This window comes from Engystomops pustulosus, chromosome 1 (assembly GCF_040894005.1).
Source record: "Engystomops pustulosus chromosome 1, aEngPut4.maternal, whole genome shotgun sequence".
Taxonomy (NCBI): domain Eukaryota; kingdom Metazoa; phylum Chordata; class Amphibia; order Anura; family Leptodactylidae; genus Engystomops; species Engystomops pustulosus.
The window spans coordinates 96,116,945-96,144,889 of NC_092411.1; the positions used below are offsets into that span (position 1 = coordinate 96,116,945).

Genomic DNA, 27,945 nt, shown 5'->3' on the forward strand with positions numbered 1-27,945 from the left:
TTATGATCAATAAAATGTTTATAGACTTTATTAAATGTGGGCCAGTTGATGTAGAATACTTTTCATACATTTGTACAAACAATGGTTTATTTTTCACAAGAATTATGTGCCGCTTTACATCACATTGCAAAAATTGAGTAAATGCAACAAGGGACTACTTAATATAAACATGTTATAATAATATAAACAAGTCCTAATATGACAAACATTTTCAGCTGAAGTGAAAGCAGTCTTGAAAACCCTCCTTTATGCAGATTACTCTGATAGAGTTAAGTCTACAATTTGCACTACAGTATGATGTAACTTGTGGGGGAACCAACGATATTCCCTCTTACATCCCACAATAAAAAAAAAGCATGATCTTCCATTTCTTCTGCATCTATGGATTCATAGTTCATATAAGTAAAAAGGGTCCTAGTTACTCTGTAGACACCGCTTGGTTACATTTAGGTCTCAATAGATTTTCAGTGCTATTCACTGCTTTTTTGACTTCTTTCCCTTCCGTTCAGATTTGCTGGCTTCATCATGGGCTTTCCTCTTCAGTGCCAACTTATTGGCCTAGAAAACAAAGATGTAAAAAAGTAAATCATCCATTTTTGCCTTATTTGTCCATGTCCTGTGTTCCATTCAACCATTCTGAAAAATGTAGTAGGCACCGACAGTATCCATAAGACTAAGCCCAGTTTACATCTCCTTTAAGTCTTTAGTTATTTTCTTTAGCCATTTAAAGCCAAAACAAGGAGTTTACAAAATAGGTGCAAGTCTCTCCGTTAAACATTCCTTCCATGCAGTCACTGGGAATACTTGCACTTGTTCTGTGGTATACCACACCTGGATTGGGCTCAAATAACTGAAGGATATAACTGAAGATCTGAGATGTGAACTGGCCCTTACCAGTCTGTTATGAAACATTAAAGGGCATTTTCTTTTTATAAAAAAGTTAGATTGTTGTAAAGGAGTGGTTACATGACTAACACTCTGCAGTTTTACATGGTCCAAACTGATGAGGCATTCTTGTGGGTTACTTACCTCTCTGACTTTCCGCTTCTTGCCAAACATTATCTTGTTGTAAAGATATTTTTCCTTTTTCTTCATCATCATGATGGCCAATCGTTTCTCTTCGCTCTGCTCTCGCTCAGCAGCTCGGGTTTTGTCCACGACTCTGATAGTGCCAGCAGTAACCTTCACATTCAGCTTCTGTATGATAGATGATAAAGTAAAGCTTTACTATAACAGGAAAATAAGCAAAGGGATGTTATTAAAATCAATTCTCAAGCAGAACAAACATTTTGTCCAGAGGTTTGTTGCTTATCGTTTTCATTCTTGTCTTCATCATCTTCTTCTGCCTCCTCTTCACTTTCTTCCTCCTCTTCACTTTCCTCCTCCTCCTCATCACTTTCCTCCTCATCTGTAAACGGGAAATAAAAAAATGTTTCACGATAAACTCCATTTTCAATTAACAAAAAAAAAAAACAATACTATTACTGCAGTGATTTAAGCTTACAATACAGTTTGGACAACACTTGCCTTAAAAGGAAGGTTTGAGGTAAAAATTTTCCTTTTCTCATCTTTAAACATGAGAAAACATATCTGTATAATTCACACAGTGTATTACAAAATGGAGACGTGCTACTGAATACTAAAGGTTAAAGTAATTGGCCAGTCTTTTATATGACAACTGGCTAGATGTAACTCTCTGCTCTGACCAAAATGAAAAAAATCCCTCCACCTTGGCTAAACTAGGATCTATTCAATAAATAAAGAGAGAAGTTACCAATCGTCTCTCCCTTCTGCAAGGCTAGAAGTCGCTGTTTCTCTGGAGGAACATAGTCTCCTTCTTTCTCTTCAACAAATGGCGAGAGATGTGGAGGCAGCAACACACCCGGAAAGTAATCTTCCACAGGAAGGAGCAAGTGGGCATTTACACTGTCAAAAATCCACTGTGGTTGTACATAATATCTGTAGATAAAACATCAAGTAAACCTTGTTATTTCCTATGTAAACATTTCACATACACAAAACAATTTGCATGCACATAAATGCAATTAGTTTAACTTTCATCAATTTAAAAGGAAAAGGTCAACAGAAAATGAACCAAGCTTTTATGTTAAAGGAAACCTACAATACACTTTTTTTTTTGCTGAATTTAAGAAAAACCACTTGGTTCAGGGATTAAACAAAATATGTTTCTGCTTCAAGGTAGCCACAGCATTCTTTTTGAATAACACCCCCGGTATGCAGCAAAGACTTAAGAACACCCGACCCCTAGTTACTAAGGGACCTCTGGATTTTGGTAATTTACTGTTCTTTAGCCCCAGGCTATAATAATCAAATATAACAGTTATCAGAGGCGTGTGCAATTAAGCTTTATTGTTAATCCTGGTTTTGATAAAAATTCAACATTTCTAAAATACAGAAACCAAAAAAATTTGTCTGGATGTACAATGATAAATGATCTTGTACGTAACCCGGGGACTGCCTGTAATATGCCCAGAGTCCCATCCACCTTTAAGAGGAAATTAAAAAGTTTATTTAAAAAATAAAATAAAAATCAGTAGTTAAAGTACCTGTTGATGATCTGCGTTTGTACATTTGGTCTGTCTAAGATGTGATGTGTAATGGAGGTGTCTGAGCTGTCATATGTTGCACCAATACAGACTGAGCTGTCCCACGACACTTGTCCTCCAAAACTCCTGCAGAAAAACAGTGTATTAGTGTCTCTTTATATACTTTAAATTTTTAAAATTGAAGTAAATGATAAATCATGACAAAATCTGAAAAGGGTTGTAAGGACAAATGGAGGATTTATCAGTGAATTATAAGTTTCCCCCAATGTCTTTAATTTGTCCTCTTATTTGTACTTACCGGATGACAAATGCAAGAGCTTCTCTTGGTACTTCCCGGTTCAAGAAAAACTTAAGACCCACAAATAAAGACTTGTGTTTTTCCTCTTCTTGCTGCTGTTTTCTTCTCTCTTCATGAATGCTTGAGTTCTCCTGTGCCAAACAATTTACAACGAGAAGAAAAAATGCTAAATAACTAGAGGGGTATCTGGCCTCCTCAGGCCAAATCCAGTAGCAATTCTCCATGCCTCTTCAGCAATAATGTCATGTGACCAGGGTGAGAGCATCTAAGGTACTTCAGCCTCCTAAGGTTAGCAAACGGTATGCTGGAGGCATGCTGTGATTTATGCATGGGCTACCAGACAATAATATATTGCTTCTACCTTCTGCTATCAGAACATGAGCATTAGAAAACAGCATTTACGAAAGACACTGCTGCAAACATCAGTCCTGCACCGGCTGACGTCTAAATGCCAGTGGGTGCTGTGCATAGAGTTAAGGAGTGGAGCAATTCATTAGAAAAAAACTACAGGCTAAGGCTCAGTTCACATCACCTTTACGGGTTTCTGAAGTGCTCTCCATTTAGGAAAGTTTAATGGAAACTAAAAAGGACAGTTCAACATCCGTTCTCCATTGACTGAATGGTGCCTCCCATTACCATTCTGTCATAATCATGGAGAAGGGGGGGGGACGACAAACTGGTTGCTGCACTCATTTTACCACCATTTCATAAAAGGAGAATGGAAAAAGCCGAAAGCAGGTGTTAATTGAGCCCAGGCTCTTTAGGGCATATTTTGGGTGTTTTAAATTGAGATCACCCCTTTGATAATCAAAACTGAAAATTAATATAAAATGTTCTGATAAGAAGAGTTTCTATCCTGTTATCAAAACCCCCGGTTTGATACAATAGTCACAACAAAAGATCACTTACTGAATCTGCAGGGAACTCATCAACCTCCACTTCGTCTTCAGGCTCAGATGGAATCACACGGGACAGACTAGCACTAAGAGCTGCCAATTTCTGCAGGATAGAAGAGGAAAAAAAAGAGAATTTATGTAATCGAGACTGCCCTGGAATTAAGTCAGCAGGAAGGCATAATAATCTACACATTTCCCATACCTCCATGTAAGTCTCAGACTCCAGAGCATATTTCTCTTCTCCCTCCATCTTAAGCTCAGCCTCGGAATTAGAATCCAGCTAATATGTAAAGAGGAAGTTTGTTCATGAAAAATAGCAGTGTATGGATACATTTATTAACAGTTTTTTAAATTACCGTATTTAGGATTTTCTCAATATACAGGAACCCACTTCCCTTTAATTGGTTAGTGGAAGCAAACAAACTTTTGCATGTATTACCTTAGGAGGGTACTGAAGATTAAGGGTCTGATACAGGCGGAAGTTCACAAATCCCAAAAGAGTTGTATAAAATTCTGTGAAAGTGGCCATAACCCTGTAGTCCACATCTGTAGGATGCTGCAAAAGACAGTATAAAGATTATGATCTTTTCTTCACATTCAGGTTATACTAGGACTGGATAAAATCCTGGCAATAGTGATCATAGCCTCACTAAGTTTAACATATGGACAATAGTTACCTCTGCAAGGACATTTTTACTTTGTGATCATGATGTGCCAATGGCTTGCCGTGACCGTCTATGTCTATAAATCCATTATAGGAGTTCATGCACATGTATTCATAAACCAGCATAGCTCCACCACTACTTCAGACCGCATTGGTTTGAAGTAGTGGTGCAAAGGCAGGAGGAGATTGCAAAGTGATTTTATTTTTTCTTTAAAAGTTCATGGTGCTCATCAGAATAAGCCTGCAGGCCATTTCTAGAACCATTTGTTCCTGCATTATCATGTCTTAATATGTTTTTGCTACTTCTCAATCCCATGTATTAAAAATTCTTGCACAGCTGAGTTGTATTTGTCCATACTTCAGTTGGTTTATATATCTTTGGAAAAGCTTTACATACCAAAAGAATTTTAACTTTTTTTTTTCATGACACGTGAGACTATCTTTATTGTATAGTTTATTAATTACATATTTTTTTTCATCGATCAGAAAAATGACAAAATAGATTTTCACATTTTTAGTCATTTATCAGCCAATTTAAAAAAAGTTTTTTTAGCATGTAAGAAAATGGAATAACCTTTTATCAAAGTTTGCTAATAATTTGTGTAGCATCATTCCATCACCCTTTTCCAAAGTTTAGCTACAAATGAAGAGCGTGCATGTTTGATTTTGTAAATATCTGACAGGCTAGCACAGCGGGCACAAATCAGTGCTGTATTCCAGGTAAAGATAGGAAATTCCCCTTCTTTCTCCTGGAATACGGAACGGTGCCGCACATGTGCAGCACCGTACCACTCCATATGGCGCCGTGCGGCCATTGCGACCTATGGGGGCCGTGTATCTGACGTATATACGTCGGCCGTATACAAGTCCTCCAGCGGCCGTCTGAATGCATCCTAAAAGTTACAACAGGGCATCTTGTAAAAAAGAAAAAAGTAGTAAAAAAATAAAAATATTTATTTTTATATACAGCTTTCTAAGAGTGGATATCTATTGTTCTATGAAGAATCCATTGTGTGTTCAGAAGATATAACCTTTTGAAGTTGGCCACTCATATAAGGGAATGTGAAGGGGTTAAAGCAGCAGCTGGCTATAAAAATAGAAAAATCACATCAGCTGCTATTATTATTATTATTATTATCATCATCAATAGACTGGATTGCCAAATAGTTTTGAATGTCGTAGACAATTCATAGCGAAAAAATTTTTTGCCACAGAATTCTACATTCTATTTTGCTTCCTGTACAAGCATTAATGAGGCACGTAGTCAGGCAGGGTTATACAGTATATGGAAGTGTTATTCAAGCACTCCAAGATTGAAGGTGAAAAAAAATTAATGTACTTTTATTCCCATGTGTAGCTACTTTTCAGCTGCTCAAAGACCTTGAATCTTGGAGTAGTGCCATTTTTTAATTTTTAAAAAAAATATATACCACCATGTTATGCAGCCCCCAATAGCGTAAAGACCCAATAAAACATTTATACAATTTGATCAAAATGTAACCAAGAACCTTGTATAGTGTACACCACAATTTCCTAAAGGCTCAATAAAGCTTTACTGTATTGTATTGTACTGTACGTAGTGAGTGGATGTGCTGTCCAGATCTTCTTATCTCCAAATGTTGGTACATCTTAGGCCTCTTGCACATGAACATTGTGGGGACATATATCCAGTTGCAAAATTTGCGGCTGGATACCCATCCCCACAGACGCCTATGGCACACATTTACCATAGCGTTCATTGGTAAAAGATAAAGCATGCTCTATCTTTTCCCGTAATTACAGCCCGGCATCCCTATGGAGGGGGAAGTAGTGAGCAGCACAATTCACGCCGCCTCTCCAGCAAAACACATGCTGGTCCCGGCCCAGGTGTAGCACAAATTCATGTGAAAGTAGCCTGAAGTTGTATTTACATGCTGCATTTTCATTGTACTTGAAAATTTATCGCTAACGCTTCAGGACAAAACACATGTGCATTGTTACAAGAGTGACCACATTTTGCCATGGTAAGGATTATCAATGACTTAAGGGGGTTGTCCGAGTTTATTAAAAATCTTTAGGTAGCCTACATGGTGCCGCAACTCCCCCCCCCCAAAAAAAACTTGTACTTGCCTTTTCTTGCACTCCCGTTCCTCCACTGTCGCCCGTCAGTTCCGTGTCCGTTTGTTTACAGCGGCAGGAACGCTTTTAATAGGCAACTTCTGCCAGCCTGGAATGTGCACCGATCCCCTGTCCAAGCACCTGATACGGCATTAACTTCAATGTGCATCAGCTACTGGGACAGGTGGGCATGCTAGGCCGGTGAAAGTTGCCCGATCAGAGCGTGCCTGCCTCTGTAGATAAACAGCACAGCACTGAAGGACAGCAGCATGGAACAACTGGACCACAGGAAGAGGCAAGTATATGTTTATTTTTTTTTACAGCACCCCACACACTACCTGAAGATTTTTTAATAAATTCAGACAACCCCTTTAAAGTTATTTAATAATCACATGCATATTATGATTTAGGCATGATGTGTTTGCAATACATTACCAATGTATTACCCCATGTAAAAGCAGGTCAGGAAACACATGGGGCTCAGGCGCAGCATAGCCGCATAGTAATTGTCTAATCTGTAGCTACTTCGATTGGCAGCAAGGTAGATGGAACGACTACGGAACAGTAGTCTTTGCATCAGATAAATTTGATGCTAGGACTCCCTGTTTGCCAGCCAAACAGCAACACTACTGTTACAATAGGATTCCAGTGCACTGTGCGCACTCATAGGATCCAACAAGTGTTTCCATGGCACATTTGTGCGCAGACGCCATATTACTACAAATTCCATACTCTTCCTTGACTAAAGATACTTCTAAGAAATGCCAAGAAGAGAATTTTTACTCTGCCAAAAAAAGGTAGTTCGACGTCTGATACAGTGTAAGGCTACATTCACATGAACGTCTGGCACGCAGGAGAGATGCACTGTGTATAGTTCATGTCCCATCGATTCCCTGTGTACAGAGCGGCATCGCTCTGTGCGACTGTTACTGTCTATGGGGGATGCATGTACAGCAGCAAGTTTGCGGCCATACACAAGTCCCCCATACATCCATGTAAATGAACTTTAGCACATAGCTTTGGGTTACATCTAGAACTAAAACATTAAGAACTTACATCATGGGAAAAAGCATATGGAGTAATCCATGTCACTGTCTGTCCTAGGATTTCTGCCTGGTAGTAAATACCTTTGATTGACAGGAAGACCTGCAGGGGAAAAAAAAAACAAAAACAAAAAAAACAACATTAAATGACTATTGCAAAGGTTTAATGGGCAAATCAACTAATATCTACTATATAAAGAGGAGTGTGAATGTGAATGAACACAAGGGACTGATGTAGTTTTCCTCCATTTTCAGGCTTTTGCCAGAGGTTCTTACCCAATTGCTTATAAGGTAACGGGCGTGAGGAGAAGGTGACCCCAAGGGCAGATTTGTTGTAGTCCACAGAACTATCCAGGGTTCACCTATCACACTGGGCAATATATACACCTCCAATACCGGCCAGATACGGTCTCTCACACGAGTCTTTAAGCAAATTGATAAACTTCCTAGGTGGTTTTGCTCGTAGGGTGAGATTTTAATCTGTCATATTCAGCTCTTGAGGATAAACGCTCCATTAATAGATCCCAGCCCTCTCCAGCACTATTAAACATCACAAGAGAATTCAGCAAACTTTTATGCCTCCACGGCCTCTGGAGAATACACAATCCCAAGGATTAATCCATTTCATTCTACTGCCCACCCCATGGCACCTACACTAGCACTGAATTACAGACATTAAGGCTCATGCTTAGATCCCTTCTGGGTCCAATTTCATGGTGAGAGCATGCACCTCTTACAATAGAATTAATCCCTTTATGACCAGGTCTCCATTTTTCACTCCCCACCTTCAAACTTTAATTTTTTTTCATGTAAAGAGCTGAATGAGGGCTTGTTTTCTTCGTTACAATAGTGACGGTATTTAATATTCCATGGCCTGTACTGGGAAGCAGGAAAAAAAAAAATGCAGTGCATTTGTGCCATTTTCTTGTGGGCTTGGTCTTTACGGCTTTCACTGTGCGCCCCAAATGGCACGTCCCCTTTATTTGGTATGATCACGGGGATACTAAATTTATATAGGTCTTTTAATGTTTTCATACACTTTTCTTCATTTTGCCTTCTTCAGGCTCTAATAACGTTTTCATACTTCAGTGTACGGAGCTGTGTGTGGTGTCATTTTGTGCGAGATGAGAAGATGTTTCCAATGCTACCATTTTGAGGACCGTACGGCCTTTTGATCACTTTTTCACTATTTTACAACATATAGAAAAATGTAATAAAAAGTAGCATTTTCGACTCAGGGCAGTATTTTCTGTTACAGGGTTAAATGGTGGGAATAACAGTAATGATATTTTCATAGATTGGACATTTTGGGACACTGTGATACATGTTTATGATTTTTACTGTTTACTTTTATTTCAGTTTAGTATTTTGAATTTTCATATTTTTTTCAAAATTTTTTTAAGTCGTTTTTAGACCCTCTAGGGTACTTTAACCCTAGGTTGTCTGACTGATCCGACCATATAATGCTATACTACAGCCTGCTTCAGGCGCTGCTCACAGTAGGGACAGAAGAGAGCTTCAAGGGCTTAGATGACTTTTTTTACACCTATAGAACATTGATGGTTATGTTACCGTATATTCCGGCGTATAAGACGACTTTTGAAGACAGAAAAATCTTCTGTCTTCTCTGGGGTCGTTTTATACGCCGGTAATCCCGACCGCCCGCCGTGTATTCAAGGCAGCGGTCGGGTCACGCTGCATGGAGAGGGCTCACGGGCTGAGCCCTCTCCATAGCCGGTAAGTCTTTGCTGCATATTGCAGCAAAGGCTTACCGCTAGCACCCAACGCAGGTGTTTTCACAGCGATGGCTCCCGGCAGCCTAAAAAAGATAGCGGCGCATGGGCGCCACCATCTTACCTGGGATCGCTGCTCCCCGTGACGTCATCGGGGGCAGCGATCCGTCTCCATGGTAGCCTCGGGTCTTCCGAAGACCCGAGGCTATTTCATTTTAACCCCTTCATTACAATGTGCTGATAGCACATTGTAATGAATGAGGAGGAAAATCCCCATATACTGCCATACTGTAGTATGGCAGTATATGATAGGATCGATCAGACAACCTAGGGTTAAAGTACTCTAGGGATTCTGAAAAATAGTATAAATAAAAAAAAAGTTAAAAAAAAAAAAAATTATAATAAAAAACCCTAAAATTTCAAATCACCCCCCCTTTCCCTAGAACTGACATAAATATAAATAAATAGTAAAAATCATAAACACATCAGGTATCGACTCGTCCGAAAATTCCCGATCTATAAAAATATGATAACGGTTTTTCAATGCGTTTAACCCCGTAACGGAAAATAGCACTTTTTTGCCATTTTGAAAAATATAAAAAAAAATCTATAAAAAGTGATCAAAAGGTCGCACAGTCCTAAAAATGATATCATTAAAAATATTATCAAGTTTCACAAAAAATGACACCACCCACAGCTCCGTACGCCAAAGTATAAAAAAGTTATTAGCACCAGAAGTTGGCAAAATCAAAAAAATTATTTTTGTACAGGAGGTTTTCATTTTTGTAAATGTAGGAAAACATTATAAAACCTATACAAATTTGGTATCCCCTTAATCGTACCGACCCAAAGAATAAAGTAGACATGTCATTTGGAGCGCTAAGTGAAAGACGTAATATCCAAGCCCACAAGAAAATGGCGCAAATGCGTTTTTTCACCATTTTCATTGCATTTGGAATTTTTCTGAGTAAATGGCATGGAATATTTAATAAAATGGACGATGGTAATGTTGTTGTTGTATGCCTTATGTTTATGAGCGACAGTTTTCCTGCTATATACCTGCATGTCATAAGAATTTACATTAAAAAAAGGACCATGTTAAATTCAAATCTGTTTTTTTTTTTAATTTTTACTGGTGTTTTGTATGCGTTGGAAAAGGGGTAGTCTTATACGGCGAATATATCTTAAACTCTATATTTTAAACAGGAAAGTAGGGGGGTTGTCTTATACGCCGGAATATACGGTATATAGAATTGTTTCCACTAAATCCCTTCCTTATCCAATCCCTTCCTTCTTTCCCGACTTGCCCGATAAAGGGGACATGGCCTTATTTAAATGGGCATGGCTTATGGGAAACCGTCCGTGCGCCTAAATTCTGGCGCACAGTTTAGACCAACTAAAAGTAGGTCTAAACTAGGAACCGACAGTCTAATGCTGCACAAGAATTCATCATCATAGTGATAAATCTGGCACAGCAAAAGACCAGTGTTTTTTAGCTAGAAACTGGCGGAACCTGAGACACATTGTTAATGAGCTTTATATGTCTGTAGTTGAATATTAGCAGACAGCCACTAAGTACAAGGGGGCAGGGCAGTGATTTGAAGAGACACAGAGCTGTCAGTCACAATAATGGGGTGTGATTCACTGTCAGAAGACATGAGCCAGGAAAACTCATTTGCATAACAGAAAAATGGCTGTAATCAAAGTGCAGTGCCTCACTGGCAGCTAATTTTAGGTGATATGGGGAGGACTTCTAACCATTAATCAGGAGGCATGGTTAGCCATGGTGGTAACATTCTGGTGACATGTCTTCTTTAAGTACTACTGGGCAGCCCACCCAAGTAGAATTCCAGCCTGGTCTACTCTACTTGTGTATTCCAGAAAGATGGAGATAGATAGAATGTCCCGATGCAGGAGGTATCTTCTAGCAGGGACATACTATTAGGTCCAAGTACGGGAAAAGGTTAATTGCTCTTTCTGGCAGCACTAAAAACCTGACGAGACTATTATTGCCTTATATCAACTACATGGAAGCAATCACCCCCTCTCTTCAATGCAGACTTCTGCATAACAAAATTTAACAATTGAATCTAATTCAACACCGTGAAACTATTTCAGAAGGTGCAAAAGTGAATTCTAAACAATTCTCTCTAACGACACTTGCAGTGGTTATTCTTCTCCTAATCTTATGTGTTTTCCCCATGTCTGTGGTATGTTATGTCTAGAATCTGTTAGGTTACTTCTCCACCTGGTATTTAGGGCTCTACCCTGAACAACCAAAGACACTGTTTACAAATATTTCTTATCTACCTTATTTTTTATGTGGAATACTTCACATTACCATGAGATGTTTGAATTGTTTTTATTTGGTAAAGAAACTTTCGAAATGCTTAATAAAAAGAGTTATATAAAAGAAAATATAACACTGATCATACACTCTACATATCCATAACCCCAAAGGAAATCTTATCTTAAGGACTGAATATATTGGATTTAAGCACATGTTCTAAAAGGGGATTAGTTAGTAGACTGTATCACCATTTATCCACACATAGAGAGTCCATGCAACCATATTCATGGCCAAGTTGGTTGAGCCATCTTTTATACATAAAAAGGAAGCTCATATTTACTTCCCAAAGACACATACTTAGGCTGCATTCACATGACCGTAGGGGGGGGGCGCATGAATGGCTGCAAGCTTGCGGCCGTACATACATCCCCAATAGACCGGCAATGGCCACATGGAGTGATACGGAGCAATACGTTCGCATCTTTTCCCGTGTTACGACCCATACACCGTGCATTTCAATTGAAATGGGTCATCCCTGTTCTCCATCACCATACACATATGCCTGCCCGGCCGTAGCACATGTCAGTGTTAATGCTGTCTTAAAGGGGTGTTCCCATTTCAGCAAATTAATCTTATGGTTTGCATAATAAAAAGACAATTTTCCAATATACTTTCTGTATCAATTCTGATTTCTAAATCTCTGCTTGCCATCATAGGACGCTTTAATGTTTATTTCCAGTGGATAGAAATCTGACCATGGTCACACAGGTGCACGGCTCGTTAGTATCAGAGTAATCAGAGCTGTGTGATATAACGGCTCGTGCACCTGTGTGACCATGGACAGATTACTGTCCACTGGAAGTAAACATAGAAGCTTTCTATAAAAGGACAGCAAGCACAGATTTAGAAAACCGTGAGGAATTTTTACAGAAAGTATATTGGAAAATTGTCTAACTTTTCATTATACAAATAATAACATTTATTTTCTGAAATGGGAATATCCATTTAAGTAATTTAGTACATTAGTGCCACCTAGCAGGAGATTAAGCGCATAATACTGAACTTGAAGAATATTAGCTACCTGTAGGGGGTGTTATTGCAACTTTTGATTGGTCATACATACACATTCTGCTTCAGCTACATAGGGAAGGTGTCATCAGAAAACTATTTTTATGATAAACATATTTTGAAGATTTCAATGATATTCAATATTCACCAAATGTGGTTAGTAAAGCCTAGGTCAGTGGTGGCGAACCTATGGCACTGGTGCCAGATGCGGCGCCCGGAGCCCTCTCTGTGGGCACCCAGGCCATCACCCCAGCATGAAGTTCACAAGACAGGACTCTAAGAATCTTCCTACAGAATCTTCCTACAATGAAAGATGAATTTGCCCTCCTCCTTTCAACTGTGTTGGTTTCCTTAGGAGGCTGAAGGATTGAAAGTTGCCAAAGAACAAGGAGAAATAAATTACTGCTTAAATTGCTGTGCTGGCACTTTGCAATAGATAAGTGGCCTTTGGTTGAAGTTTGGGCACTAAAAGGTTCACCATCACTGGCCTAGGTAATATGTTAGCCCCCCATTAACATGGACAAAAAATATAGAATAAAAAAAGATAAGAAAGAAGGAAAACCTTTTAAAGGTTTTACCGCATCAAAACAAAAATTGGTTACACATTCATTTCAAACTAGAAGCGAAGATTCATTTTACAGTATAAAACTATATTAGCTTTATACAATTATCTCACCTTGCGTAGAGATCGGGAAGCAATGACATAATTGAGAAACTCTACGCTGAGGCGACGACAAAGCTGTATGGTCTGAACGTGACACTTGCCAGTGCGCCTAAAGGTCGCAAACAGAAAGCACATGGACAGCGCATCGTCCAAGTCACGGAGAGAATCAATGAAGGTTGGGTACCTGCAAACAAAATCAGGACATGGAACTCAGGACAAGAGACACAAATGGCAAACAAACTGCCTTAGAAATCAAAGGTTTAGGCCTTTCACAGTTATGTCTCATGCAAAAGACTGTGTGCTTTTCCTAGGCTGCAAAAACGGGTTAGCAGTCCGTAGCTGTAGTTCAGATGTGAGCCATAGGTCTGTAAAACAAAAGGCTCGCGTAAGGAGTCAATCTTTCCCCAGCTACTTGAAGGGTCACATGAGGATTTTACCTATTAAGAGATACCCATTAAGAAACTAGAGGGGCTTTACTGTAGCACAATCTCAATGGCAGATCAAGGTTTCAGGACATACAATACTAACGGTCTTAAAATCTAGGAATGCAAAAAAAAAAAAAAAAAAACACTAAGTGTAGGAGTAGTTTATCAATTTGCAACCATCATCATAAACTTGTCTACAAAACCAAGTTTCCATTTCCTTATGTTTACTTTTCAGATAATGATGCCTTATGTATATTACCTCTCCTTGATGATGTGATCTAGTTTATAGCCTGGTTTGTTGCCTCTTATCCGGTCTACATCATCCCACTCCTGTTTTCCATATGCTTTACGCAGGCGACGCACAAAAACCTGACAGTTAAAATGAAAGAAATCCTTCAAGTTTTGTTCACATATAATATCAATTTACCACACAAGCATAATTATTAAATACAGAGAACCCGTGACTTATAATTGAAAAGACCTTTCTGCTACCTGTGACCCCTGGGGATGCTCTCTGGATGCTGGTAATTTACATCTGACCATTGCAGCCTGGGGCTAAAGTTGAGTAAGAGTTATGAAATGTGTATGCAATGAAGACCATTCTTTTTCCATTAACCCAAATTTATAAAAATGTAACTGTCACAAAAAATATTTTCTAGGGTTACACTTACAAAATATACCAGTTCCAACTTACATAGAAATCCCACTTAACAAACAAGAACAAGGTTCTGTATGATTGTTCTTAACAGGGGACAGCCATATTACTTGATGCCAAAACTGTGGCACTAAACTAGGGGAACGTAATCACTTGAATATTCAGTCAATCTTTCGGATTTAGTTTTTTTTTTGTTTTTGGCATGGTTTTTCCTTAAAAAAAAAAGTTTTGTTGCCATACATGATTTATGCTATTTTGGATTTTTAGTCTAGGTTGGAACAATTGTGGAAGCACAAAATGTGTGTGATTTTATGTTTTATTTTTAACCCCTTAACACTGAAGCGATTTTTCACCTTCCTGACACGGCCCATTTTTTCAAATCTGCCTTGTGTCACTATAAGTGGTTATAACTTTGGAACGCTTTAACGTAGCCAAGTGATTTTGAAATAGTTTTTCTCGTGACACTTTGTACTTCATGTTAGTTGAAAAATTTTGGTGGTATGTTTTGCGGTTTTATGAAAAAAAAAAAAACCAAAAAAGAGATACTTAGGAAAAATTCTCGATTTTCGGAATTCAAAACGTTCTACTTTTTCCATACATAGTCATAACAGCAAACCTTAATAACCAACATTCAGTGAATGTCTTCTTTATGTCGATATGCTTTTTTGTGCATAATCTAATTTTTGTAGGATGTTATGGGGCTTTGAACTTCACGTGCGATTTTTCACATTTTCATAAAAACACAAAATCCTGCTATTGATGGTCCAGCTCAGGTTTCAAGTCACTTTGAGAGACCTAAATAAAAGTAAAACCCCATAAATTACCCCATTATATAAACTACACCCCTCAATGTACGTAAAACAACTTTTGTGAAGTTTGTTAACCCTTTAATTGTTTTACAGGGGTTAAGACAAAATCGGATGCAATTTTGAAATTACTTTTTTTTTTTGGCTAAATCAATGTGTTTTTCATAAAATGTACAAATTCCAGTGGATAAAATACCAAAAACGGTCCACAAAGTTTGATACCCCATATTTGTTGGTGACCTGCTGTATGGGCACACACCGGAGCATCGAAGGGAAGCTGCGCCATTCGGAGCCGATTATGCATTGTCACTTTTTATTGGCTATACAATCTTTCTTTTTTTGGCATTTTGGACGTATAAGGGCTTATTTTCTGCGACATGAGATGCAGTTTACAAATACTTCATTTTAATGAATCTGTAGCTTATTGATGAGATTTTATTAACTCTTGAATGTATAGAGGAAAAGAAAATTGTCGATTTTAGTTTCCTTTCTTTTTGCTTTTTTTGGGGGTCGTACACTGTACTCTAAAAATACTACATTATCTTTATTCTATAGATCACTCCGATTACGATAACTCATTTATATAGTTTTTTTTATATATTTTTAAAATTTTACTGGATAAAAACTAATATAAAGAAAATCTCATTTGTTTTTGTATTGCCATCTTTTGAGAGATATAAATAATATTTTTTTATTTGACAGAGCTGGTTTAGGGTTTTTTTTTTACGTGTTTAGTTGTTCTTTTCATTGGTACCATTTTGGCGCACATTTTTTAAAATCATTTTTTGGAACAATTTTTTGAAGGGATTTTATGAAAAATTAAAATTTTTAGCAGTTTTCGGGTTTTGTTTTCATGGCGTTCTCCGAGCGGGTCCAATAATGTTTCTGAGTTATTGTACAGATTGTTACAGAAGCGGCGATACCAAATACATGTTTTTTTTTTAATGTAACACACTGAGCATGCCGCGCAGGACCCGGCTCCGGGAAGGAGATCGCGCAGCCCCGGGTCTGCAATCTGAGGGGAGAATACCTCTTCTGAAATTCCTTACAACATGGAATTATCTATGGCAATGGACTGGTAAAGTCTAAGATATCATAAAATATACCTTGTACTCCCTGAACTTTGACACAATAGGTTCATGCAAAAGAAACTTTATGTCCTTCAGTAGATAAAAGGTCCGGGGGGCTGTAGACCCTTTGTTGACTTTTTTCTTATGTTTGGGTTCATGAGGATAGATTCCTTTTAGGATGCAGAGACGTCTAAAAGAAACAGGACAAGTAACATGTAAACAATTAATACATTTCAAGCACAGTAAACGCTTAAAGAAAATATCTACAGGTTAGAGGAACAGCTAAATAAAAAACATCATAAAAATAACTTCAAGGGGTTGAACTGAACAAAATGCGCAGAATTGCTTTCTCTTTCTAGCATGCTCAGGTAAAGTAGTGGCAAAATTGTGTTGAAAATGGAAAACCCCCAAAATCAAGTTATGTTATTTGGGATGAGCTAAAATTGTTATATTCATCGTGATTTTGCAAACACCTATAAGTTTGTATTATTTACAATAAACTTAATTTGCAATAATTTTTATAGTCAATGTACATACCAGTATGTAAAACCAGTGGGTACTTAACTACTTCAATTGTTTATAAACTTCTCTGTGCTTAACCCGTTAAGAACGCAGGGTTTTTTCGCTCATTTCTTGCTCACCACCTTCAAAAATCCATAACTTTTTCATTTTTATGTGTACAGAGCTGTGTGAGGGCTTATTTTGTGTGCAAGAAATTTTACTTCTCCGTCACATTATTTATTATTCCATGCCAAGCTAGGAAAAAAAAAATCCAAATGTGGAAAAATTGGAAGAAAAACATGTTCGCGTCATGTTCTTTGTTTTTACGACTTTTCCTCTGTGCTCCAAATAACACCTCTACTTTATTCTTTGGTTTGGTACGATCGCGGGGATACCAAATTTATACAGGTTTTATTACGTTTTAATACATTTTCAAAAATTAAATGAATGTGTACAAAAAAAGAAAAAGAATTTCGCCATCTTCTGACGCTAATAACTTTTTCATACTATGGTGCACAGAGCTGTGTTAGGTGTCATTTTTTTGCAAAATGAGCCGTTGTTTTTGCTACCATTTTGAGGACTGTGTGACATTTTGGTCACTTTTTATTCCATTTGTTATGAAAATTCAAATAGAGTAAAAGTCATGTTTCAGACGTTTGGGTGCTATTTTCCGTTATGGGGGGGTCACCGCTGGCAATAACAGTTTTAATATTTTGATAGATCAGGCATTTTGGGATGCGGCGATAGCTATTGTGTCTGTGACTTTTACTGTTTATTATGTTTTATGTCAATTCTAGGGTGATTTGAAATTTTTGGGGTTTTTTTAACATTTTTAAAACTTTTTTTTCCCCCCGTTTTTTAGACCCTCTAGGGTACATTAACCCTAGATGGTGTGATCATTCCTACCATTGGTGTAATACTACTGTATTGCAGTATACGGCATTTCTGCACAGTATATGTTACAATGAGCCACTGGCTCATTGTAACAAAACTGCAATAGCCGTGTAGCCTCGGGTCTGACAAAGACCCGAGGTGTCATGGCAACCGATCGCCGTCACCAGATGACGTTCGGGGGGAGCGACAATGAGATCCAAGACGGCAGCGCCCGGCCACAGTTATTAGCGGTGGGGGTTTGCAGCAATATGCAACAACCTCCACCTATGTATGAAGAGGACTCAGCCCGTGAGCCCTCTTCATACACCCCCAGCACCTCTGCGCTGTAGAGCTACGGCGCAGAGCGTTAAGGGGTTAAGAGAGTTAATAGAAAATGGCATTTTACCTGAAATCTGGAAGGCTCAACTGCAGCTTCTTTCGAGCCTTATTTCTTGTGATGTAGTTTGTGGCTGATCCACTCTCATACTAAAAAAGAAGAAGAAATATTGTATGGTAGGAGTAGAGAAGCATTTGTTGCAGCAGTGATGTAATGTACAGTGTGGTTCTGCTATCTTAATAAGCCTACACTGAGCTCTTCAATCCCAGCCATAAGAGTACCATAGTTTTATTGGTCCCTACCCCCAGAGTGGCTTCCTGGTCTGCAGCACTGACTTTTTAATGTGTATGCAAATTATGATATCAACCACTTACAGGCCCAGCAGTGATGGTACAATCTACGACAATAGACAACGACTGCAATAGTCACATTCGCTAGTACAGAACATATTCACTGAAACTAAGCCCATTTGATTTACTTAGTGATTTCCTACTTGTGTCTATTTTAGTTTAAGTCCTGGGGAACCCCTTTATATACACTGTTGCAGGACATCTAACAGCACGATGAAAGATTGTAAACCAAGTACACCGACATACTGATGTGTGCCCACTCCAGCAGAGTCTTCTCCTTTTTAGCATTGTATGCCTTTGTTTTTCCCCAAAAAATTTTTTAGAATCATGCAAATGTAACTGAGGGGCTTCGGGCTGCATAGCTGTTAATGGTGCCTGGAGCACTTCAGGCTCATTTGCATAATTTTTAAAGCCTTTCTTCTTAAAAAGAGCATTGGAAGCTTAAAGAATAGTGGATCCTGCTAGAGGGGTCACACACCAGTAGGTCAGGGTGCTTTGTTTACAAGCCTTCATCCTGGTGGTAGATGTCCTTTAAGTATTTGCTTGAACTCACTGACAGTATGATCACTTCATGGATCAGCATCTACTATATTATGGACGACAAATTATTTTCCAGGTTTTCATTTAAAACTTTGCTTGGTGTCCGTTCTAAAAACATTTCTGACAATAATCCTACTGCTGACTAAGACTGCAGCTAGGAAATCATGTTCAATCTGCTCAGCTACCAATGCTCTAGACACTATGTACAATCTGCTCAGCTCCTCCTGCTCTATAACACGCTGCCTGCAGATAGAACACTGTACAACGTGATAGGTCCCCTATACACACTTTCTTACAAATATCAGCTAATTGCAGTGACGTGACATTGTGCGTATATAACAGTTTAGATCAACCTAGATTGAGACACATGCAGTCATCCAGAGACGGGGCCCATAAGAAGCCGCCATCCTGTCATGCTCTATAGACCGGGGCCTACATGTAGAGATCCGCTTCTGGGCTCCCCGCATACAACTAATTGGTTGAATCCTTTACCTTTTTCTTCTCCAGGCCTCCCATCGCTTCTTATCGTCACACACCGCTCCGGAACTCCACACGTGTATTCCTCACGCTGCACTAAGGCCCCTTATTGGTGTCTACATCAATGCCAGAGAACGTAAACGACAGGCACTATGAGGACAGCAGCACTAGGACCCCGTATTTTCTCTGACATTGCGGTCGCCGGAAGCACGTTGCTAGTAACAGGAAATGACGTTTGGCGCCAATGTTTTTGTATGATAGCTGTCATGGTGGCGCCCTAGTACTACATGTGACTTCTCCAGCAGTGTCCGGACAATGTGAGGGGACCGGGGGTGCCCGGTGATAACCAGACAGACGTGTGGGTGATGACGATGATGCGATTACACCGGGTGTTCCAGGGGCCTCGCCTCCTCCCATGTGTTCGGATGAAGCATGGCGTAGCTCCCGCTGGATTTTCCCGCAGACATTTCAAGAAGGACCTGTTATCCATACTGGATAGCTCCGTCACCCCAGTGACTGTAACTGAGATCCGCCAGTATCTTAGAGAACACACTATCTCCTTCCATGATGGCTATAGTTGCCTGCATGTCCCCAGTCCCTTCACCCCTAACAAAGACAACCTGTTGTTCATTGACAAGACCACAGGCAGATTTCTGTGCAAGGACTCGCTGCTGGAGGGCACCTGGGAGGACTTTAAGGACAGTATGGATCTGCTCACAAAGGAGGGCTCCACTTTCCTTAGCCCTGATACCATGACAAGCTACTTGGAGGACAGCGACTCTGAGGAGGGAGAGAGGCAGATAAACAATATGGAGATGAGCAGGATCTGGAATAAAGCCGTGTGGATCCATGATCTGGAGGAGGACGATGCACAAATCATTAAAGCCATGTATAACATCTCTAAAATAACTAACAGCACACTTAACAAGTTTGGGGTCAAGTGTTTCCAACCAACCAAAAGTTTAGTGTTTCCATGGTATAACCCACGAGATTTCACCATGAAAGGGTTAAAGTTGTTGTCTGCTGTGTGTCGGGCGGATGTGGTGGATTACATTGAGACTCTTTATCCCAGACCTTCTCATTACAACAACCTATTTGGAATTACGGTTATGGGCAAGAAGGACACAGAGGTGGTGATAACCAGCCGAGAAGTGGATAGTCTAGCTATATATCAAGCCACGGGCATAACCACAGTGTCTTTGCCACGTGGTATAAGTTGCCTCCCGCCTGTTCTTTTGCCGTATCTGGAGCAATTTAAGCGGATAACCCTGTGGCTTGGCGATGATCTGCGTGCTTGGGAAGCTTCCAAATTGTTCTCTCGGAAACTTAATATTAAGAGATGTTCTCTTATACGACCCGGGGATAAACAGCCTAGCCCACTAAAAGCCTTAAATCTCGGACTAAACTTAAACAAACTGATCAAAGCTTCTCTTCCGGCAAGTCACAAGTCTATCATTTCATTCCGTCAGCTCAGGAGTGATGTTTTTAGCCAGCTGGAGAATATAGACCAGGTTGCTGGGGTCAAATGGACAAGATTTCCAGAACTGAATAAGCTACTTAAAGGTCATCGGAAGGGAGAACTGACAGTATTTACAGGTATTTAAAGATTTGGTAATCCTTTATGTCAAGCATATAGATTTCCACTCAGCAGCACAGAGATGGTTGCTGCAGAGAGGCAAACTGTCAGTAAATGAAGATTAGAAGTCACTGCAGTATGGGTGGGCAGGGGGACAGGTAAGTTTAGCTGTATTTTGACTTCCTTGCTGCAATGAAATCCTTTTTCATATTAGATGAACAGCCATATTAGTTTGAATCCCTGGTAATCAACATTGTAGACTATTTCTTGAGATTTATTAACATTTCCTTTTTTCTTTTCCAGGCCCAACTGGTAGTGGAAAAACTACATTCATCAGTGAATATGCTTTGGACTTGTGCACGCAAGGGGTTAACACCTTATGGGGGAGTTTTGAACTCAACAATGTCCGCTTGGCAAAAATCATGCTGACACAGTTCTCTCTGCTGCGTTTGGAGGAACAGCTAGACAAGTATGATCAGTGGGCAGATCGATTTGAAGAGTTGCCACTGTACTTTATGACTTTCCATGGAGAGCAAAATATAAAGTAAGTCATTAGAGACTGAAAATATAGGGGGTTTCTGTTGTAGAAGCACCGAAGTAATTGCAATTTCTTATGCACTGCAATAAATTGCGATCATTCTGCGGCTATGCCACCTCCATGGCGTGGAGGGACTCGGCCACTGGTGAAATGGGCAGTTCTTGCTGTGTTCTAGCGTTCTTTCTAAACTACACCACATTTGACCTTGATGTATCTGCCAAGGCAGGGGGACGCAACCTTTATATTATGACAACAAAATGCAAAAAGGCAAGGGTGTCAGCTCACCTGGTCTGCAGTCTGAAGTGTAAAAGGCCGTGCAACGATGATGAGCCCAGTCCGGTCCTGGGGACCAACGGTAAATGAGGAAAATGGGAAAAATATCATCGGCAACAAGCGAAAAAGTAAAAAAGCTAAACTTTATTTCAAACCACTTTATTAAATCATAACTATTAGTGAACACTAACAAAAATAATTAAAAAAACACACAAAATAATCGGATTTTTGCTCCTCAATAAAAAGTGCTCAAAAAGTCACATTTACGCCACAATGATTCAACTAAAAAGTACAACCCCTCACTCAGAAAATAAGACCTAATACAGCTCATTTAACAAAAATATGTTACAGCACAAAAAATGTCTGCTTATACATGAGTGTATTAAAAAAAAACAAAAAAAAAACTTGCTCACCTTCCGATGCTCTGCTCGTCTCCTCTGCCTTCTTCGTGTGTAATGGAGCGGGCAGAGATGTGTCAATGCACTGTGATTGCCAACTTTCATTGTGACGCAGTAGTGTCGTACGGCTGACGTCATGAGTATTTCCCTACTGGAGGGCTTCTGCAGGGCATTTCTTTACTAGGGGGAGGCTATTTCCCACCCTAGGCTCATAGACGAGTCAATAAGTTTTCCCAATTTTTCAATGTTCTACAAATATTTTTATTTTTGAATAAATGCAAATAATTTCACCCAAAATATACCATTAAGGTGAAGTGCAACATGTCAAGAAAAAAATTGGAAAATTACCTTAGTGTTCTAAAGTTATATATAATCGCATATAAAGACACGTGGCAGATATAAAAAAAAAAAAAAAAAAGCAGACTGGGTCCTTAAAGTAGTTTATAGATTTGGGTCGAAAAAAACAACATGGAGTATATAGGCTCCCTCTCCAGAGCTGCCAACGTCTTCCCAGTGGTGAAAGGCGGTGATTTGCTGAACCTTAGTGCCGGAGAGGGTGATTATTTGCTCTTTGATTTTTTTTTTTTTTTTTTTTTTTTTTTTTTAAAGTTCTATAGACTTTTTATACATGTATTTTTACTGTTAAAAACTTGATGAAGTTTCCAAATTACAATCTAGAAAAAATTTCTAGAATACAGCTTTTGGGGTTTAAAAAAAGAAAATGCCACAAGCTCAAAGTGCATTTACATCCTAGACTTGCCCAATTGCTGTTGTTAGTTTTACCAACAGGATCTGCAGCCATATTGGTCATTACTGCACTTTTTTTCCCCACCGGAACAGATTGTGAAACTGACTTTGTTATTGGTTGCACTTGCTGATAAATGATTTGCATATTCTTGAAGTGAATTTAAAGCCGACAACCAATTTGGTGTTTTTTCCAGGTTGGCTCTTTTGCTGAAATGGTAACTAGAACAGTACAACAAGATGGCAGAGAATGCCTTCCAAACTTTAATGATAGTGCTTAGGCCAAGTGTGTATATATCTATCTCAGAATAACTGATGGTAGATCCCTAACACTTATATATGCATCCGATGAAGTGGAGTCCTGTGCTGTATTTTTTTTATTATATCCAGCATTTTGAAGAAACAAGAGTTTTGCAAAACATGTAATTGAGCCTGGTGCCAAAAGAGCCCCTCTGCACTCTTTTAAGTTATTCACTCCTTTAGTCCTTGTGCCGGTGATTTCAGCTGGCTCTCTGCAAATCTCGTACGATTAGCACTGCGGCTGGGAAAGGAAACCCGAGACGCAAGATTTGCATAGAGCCTGGGTAGCAGGAGGCGGCCAGCTGAGGGCTAGTGGAGTCAATAAATTAAGATGGCAGAGTGCAGAAGGGCTCTGATACCACACACAGAGCCCCACAGGTTCATTTACATTTTTTTTTTTTTTTTTTAATTCTCTTTTTCTTCAAATTCCAGGCATTGCCGGATATAAGAAAAACACATGACCCCACTTCGTTTGAAGCACATGCAAGTGTAAGGGGTCTACCATCAATGATTCTAGATTTCCTTTAAAGAACATTATATGGTATTACAAATGATTTGTTACCTGAAAATTATCTAAAATGTTGCATTGCCTTCAAAGGAATAAAATGTAATTTTAAGTTGAGTGATCCCAGATTCTGTCCTGGACTTGCTAGCTTTGTAATGCAGGGTGTTCATTTTCTGCGGTTTTCTTGTCTTTGTCTTCCCCTATAGGTCTGTGATTGACACCATGCAACACGCAGTGTACATGTATGACATTAACCACGTAATCATTGATAACCTGCAGTTCATGATGGGTCAGGAGCATCTCTTTTCTGATAAGTAAGAATCTGATGTCACATGCTGGATTATTAGTCTTACACAGTTATGGATTGTGCACTTGTTTTATGTCAATAGTCACATACCTTGAACCTCCTTGTGAAGGCTTCCTTTCATTTATATGGACTAGATTTTTATTTCCACCTTATATTTTTCATATTGGGTCATTTTTTTAAAGGCCAATCTTCTATAGAGGACCATCTGTCAGTGAAATTTTTGCAGTTGTCTCAAATAGTTTTTGAGGCCATTCAGAACTTTGAAAAGCTGAGTACCAGTTCTTGTCTATACCTGAAAAAATTAGCTCTGTTTACTTTAAGGGAGTTCGCCAAAAACATCCCCTTTTTAACTCCTATGCTATAGTACATCCCTGTGGGTAGATACTTTCCTCCATTTTGTTTTAACCCCTATAAAACACCCCTATAAAGGGTTAACAAACTTCTTAAGTGCTTTTTCATATTTTGACGGGTGTAGTTTCCATAATGGGGTCATTTACAATTCTAGCTATTATTTAGGCCTCTCACAGTCAATTAAAAGTTGGGCAGGTGCATCTAAATATGAGTTTTTGTGATTTTCCCAAAAATTTGAAAAATGGCACCCAAATTCTGAGCCTCATAACATTCTCCCTCTACCTCTCCCACACCCCATTATTCTGACTGACAGCTCTGCATCTCTTTAAATCCTTGCTCTGCCTCCATGTTCTTGGGGACAGTCTGCTAATATTCAACTACAGACATTTAAAGTTCTATGTAGAGATGGGAAATATTGTGTCAATCTTTTTACACAGTGCCTTCTGTTACATTCATGACGTGACCTCATCGCAGGTCCTTCAGCCTTCTATAATAGCAAACTGTACATCATGTATGTGACTAAATGAGATCACAGCAGCCTCCATGGAGGATGAGGAGAAGTAGATGTCCATGGAGGCTGCTGTGACTTTGCGTGGTCAGATACAGGCGGTCCCCTACTTAAGAACACTCGACTTACATACGACCCCTAGTTACAAACGGACCTCTGGATATTGGTAATTTATTGTACTTTAGTCCTAGGCTACAATGATCAGCTGTAACAGTTATCACAGGTGTCTGTAATGAAGCTTTAGTGTTAATCCTGATTCTTATGACAACCCAACATTTTTAAAATCCAATTGTCACAGAGACCAAAAAAGTTCTGGCTGGGATTACAATGATAAAATATACAGTTCCGACTTACATACAAATTCAACTTAAGAATAAACCTACAGACCCTATCTTGTATTTAACCCGGGGACTGCCTGTACATGCAAGCAGCAGAGTTTGCTATTATTAAGAGGCTAAAGGACTTAAGATTATGTCACCCTGGTTACATGACATGGACTGTGACCAGTATGGAGGCATAAGGCATGGGGATGAGTGGGACACTTTCCCCTCTGATTCTAGGTAGTATAAGGTAAAAGGTAATTAATATGGATGTAAAGGAAACCATTTTTAGCTAAAAAATAATTGTGAGTTGGTGAGTAGGGCTCTTTAGTAACCTGGCACTGGCTGTATATATACAAATGTGGTGACCGGTTCCCTTTAAGCTTGTTTTCAGTTACCTGATCTGTTGTGGCAAATTGGGCCCCTAATGACATCACATGTTTCATGACACCTTTCTGTTGGACCACCTAGATGTGTACTTTTTTTTTTTTTCAAGAGTAGGTCATGTTCCTTGCCTAATAAGAATGTTAGAGTATATTTTCTTATAATTATGCAGTGGCTTTGTGTATCTGATAGATGATATAAAGCTGGAATATAAAAAATAAATTACAAGATTCATTTGATTATAGAATATTTTTTGTGAAAAACAATTAAGGATGGGTTTTATATTGCCTAAAAGCAAGCAAAGCTTCATTTTACCAACCTAAATTCTGCATTCTTGTATACCATTGCAAAAGGGGAACTGTTTTTCTTTTTAATACAGATTTGCGGTGCAGGATTACATAGTTGGGGCATTTAGGAAATTTGCTACAGAAAACGTCTGTCATGTGACTTTGGTCATTCATCCCAGGAAAGAAGATGATGACAAGGAATTACAAACATCCTCCATTTTTGGAACCGCAAAAGTAGGTTGATGATACATATGTTTCCCGTTGAATTGTTCTCATTTGTATTTTTTTACATTGCACCATCCCAAAATAGATTACATTTGTCCTCTGACAGTATCTCATATAGTATGGTGACTGGATACATTTAGGCATTTTACTAAATGATTAATACTAATCATTATTTTGTTATAAATTACTTTAAAGGACATCTACCACCAGGCTTAAGGAGTGTAAAGCAAACACACTGACACAGTGGTTTGTTTAGCTTCTTATGTGCTGGTTTTTACAATCAAAGGCTTTTTAAATTATACAAATGAGCCTGAAAGGCTCTGGGCTTTATAGGTGTTAATGGAGCCTAGAGCCTCTCAGGCTCATTTGCACAATTTTGAAAGCCCTTTTTTCTTAAAAACCAGGACATAAGAAGCTAAAAGAGCAGCTCCTACTAGAGGAGCACACACCAGCATGTAGGTGTGCATGGTTTATAATCCTTGGTCCTGGTGGTAGATGTCCTTTAAATGTTTCAGTATGTTGGTTTTTAAAAGATTTTCTTGACTACACTAATATTTGCAAAAGAATCGGTGGAGGTGGGGGGCAGGATGTGACATGGCACAATAATGGAGTAGCAAACTGGAGTTACAAATATACGTTTTCTAGTTTTAAAAGGGTTTCCCTTTCAAATTCTACAAATAACACAATTACCACAATACACGATTAGCCATATTCCACTGCAAAATATTAAAACTAAGATAACCTTAAATTATTTAAAGGAAACCTACCACTTCTGATGGTGCTTCTAAGCTGCTGGTGCCGGCGCTTATTTTAGTTTTGGTTTTAAACTGATGTAAAGCGTTTATATACAAGTAGCTTCACCGCACCGTGGTCCGCACTCGGAGCACCATGCGCGACCACTTTCTATTCGGGTGCACGCACGGTTGCGCGAATTGTGCGCCGAGCGCATACCACGGTGTGGTGAAGCTACTTGTATATAAAGATTTCTATAGCATTTAAACGCTTTACATCAGTTTAAAAACATAATGAAAATAAGCGCCAGCACCAGCTCACCCTGAAAATAAGCGCCAGCACCAGCTCACCCTGAGCTGGTGCACGGCATTTGCAGCTTATAAACAAGTGGAAGTGGTAGGTTTCCTTTAATAAAAGATTCACACAGAACATATCCACAAGCCCTCTGGAAAAACCATTCTAATATCCCCATATTCAGCCTGGGAAAATATTAATAAAAAGAAAAGATCTTATGATACAGTCCTTAAAAGCTGGAACATAAAGTTGAATACACTGTGTGAAGGAAAGTTTGTAACATAAGAGGGGGGCAGCAAATTTTAGGAAAGATGGGATGAATTGGATTATTTTGTCAGTGTATTTATTCCAGTTTTCAAAGACTTTTATTATTTCTCAGAATTTTGTTTCTCCCCCCTACCTTTTTATGGTCATAGGCGAGCCAAGAGGCAGATAATGTTCTCATACTTCAAGACAGAAAACTAGTCAGTGGTCAAGGGAAGAGACATCTACAAGTGTCTAAAAACCGGTATGATGGTGATGTTGGAGTTTTTTCACTGGAATTCAACAAGTCTTCATTGACTTTTACTTGTTCCAAGAGCAAGGCAAAAGTAAAAAAAGTTAACAAAGAAAATGAGACCCCTGATGATGTGCCAGATACGACACCAGCAAAGAAGAAGTAATCTGAAATCACTGCTGCTAAACTAATATTTAATATGCACTGAATTTGATACATTTTGCTACATTTGTGTCCTAGATTCCAAGTGTTGCTGATGGACATTTCACATGTTTTGAACAGATTTGTTATATTTAAATCCTATTTTATATTCGAGGTCCTAATTACAAAATGATTATGTACCTTAAATTGTA

The 27,945-nt window shown here is 38.9% G+C and overlaps 2 protein-coding genes across 2 annotated transcripts; one reads left to right on the top strand and one right to left on the bottom strand.

Annotated features, from left to right (window-relative positions):
* PES1 (pescadillo ribosomal biogenesis factor 1) lies at window positions 1-19,543 on the bottom strand. Its single transcript, XM_072148965.1, has 15 exons — window positions 19,370-19,543; window positions 18,057-18,136; window positions 16,313-16,466; window positions 14,005-14,114; window positions 13,333-13,504; window positions 7,579-7,668; window positions 4,201-4,317; window positions 3,964-4,041; window positions 3,775-3,864; window positions 2,866-2,996; window positions 2,568-2,693; window positions 1,775-1,959; window positions 1,287-1,408; window positions 1,030-1,197; window positions 1-558 (listed from the first exon to the last, which is right to left on the bottom strand). Exons 1-15 carry the CDS (start codon window positions 19,391-19,393, stop codon window positions 475-477), a joined length of 1,731 nt encoding a protein of 576 aa, XP_072005066.1. The 5' UTR covers window positions 19,394-19,543; the 3' UTR covers window positions 1-474.
* TWNK (twinkle mtDNA helicase) lies at window positions 19,498-27,940 on the top strand. The gene is made up of 5 exons (XM_072148951.1): window positions 19,498-20,950; window positions 21,234-21,474; window positions 23,895-24,002; window positions 25,938-26,079; window positions 27,513-27,940. The coding sequence occupies exons 1-5, from the start codon at window positions 19,720-19,722 to the stop codon at window positions 27,756-27,758; spliced, it is 1,968 nt and encodes a 655-aa protein (XP_072005052.1). The 5' UTR covers window positions 19,498-19,719; the 3' UTR covers window positions 27,759-27,940.
* Window positions 27,941-27,945: the final 5 nt, after the last annotated feature.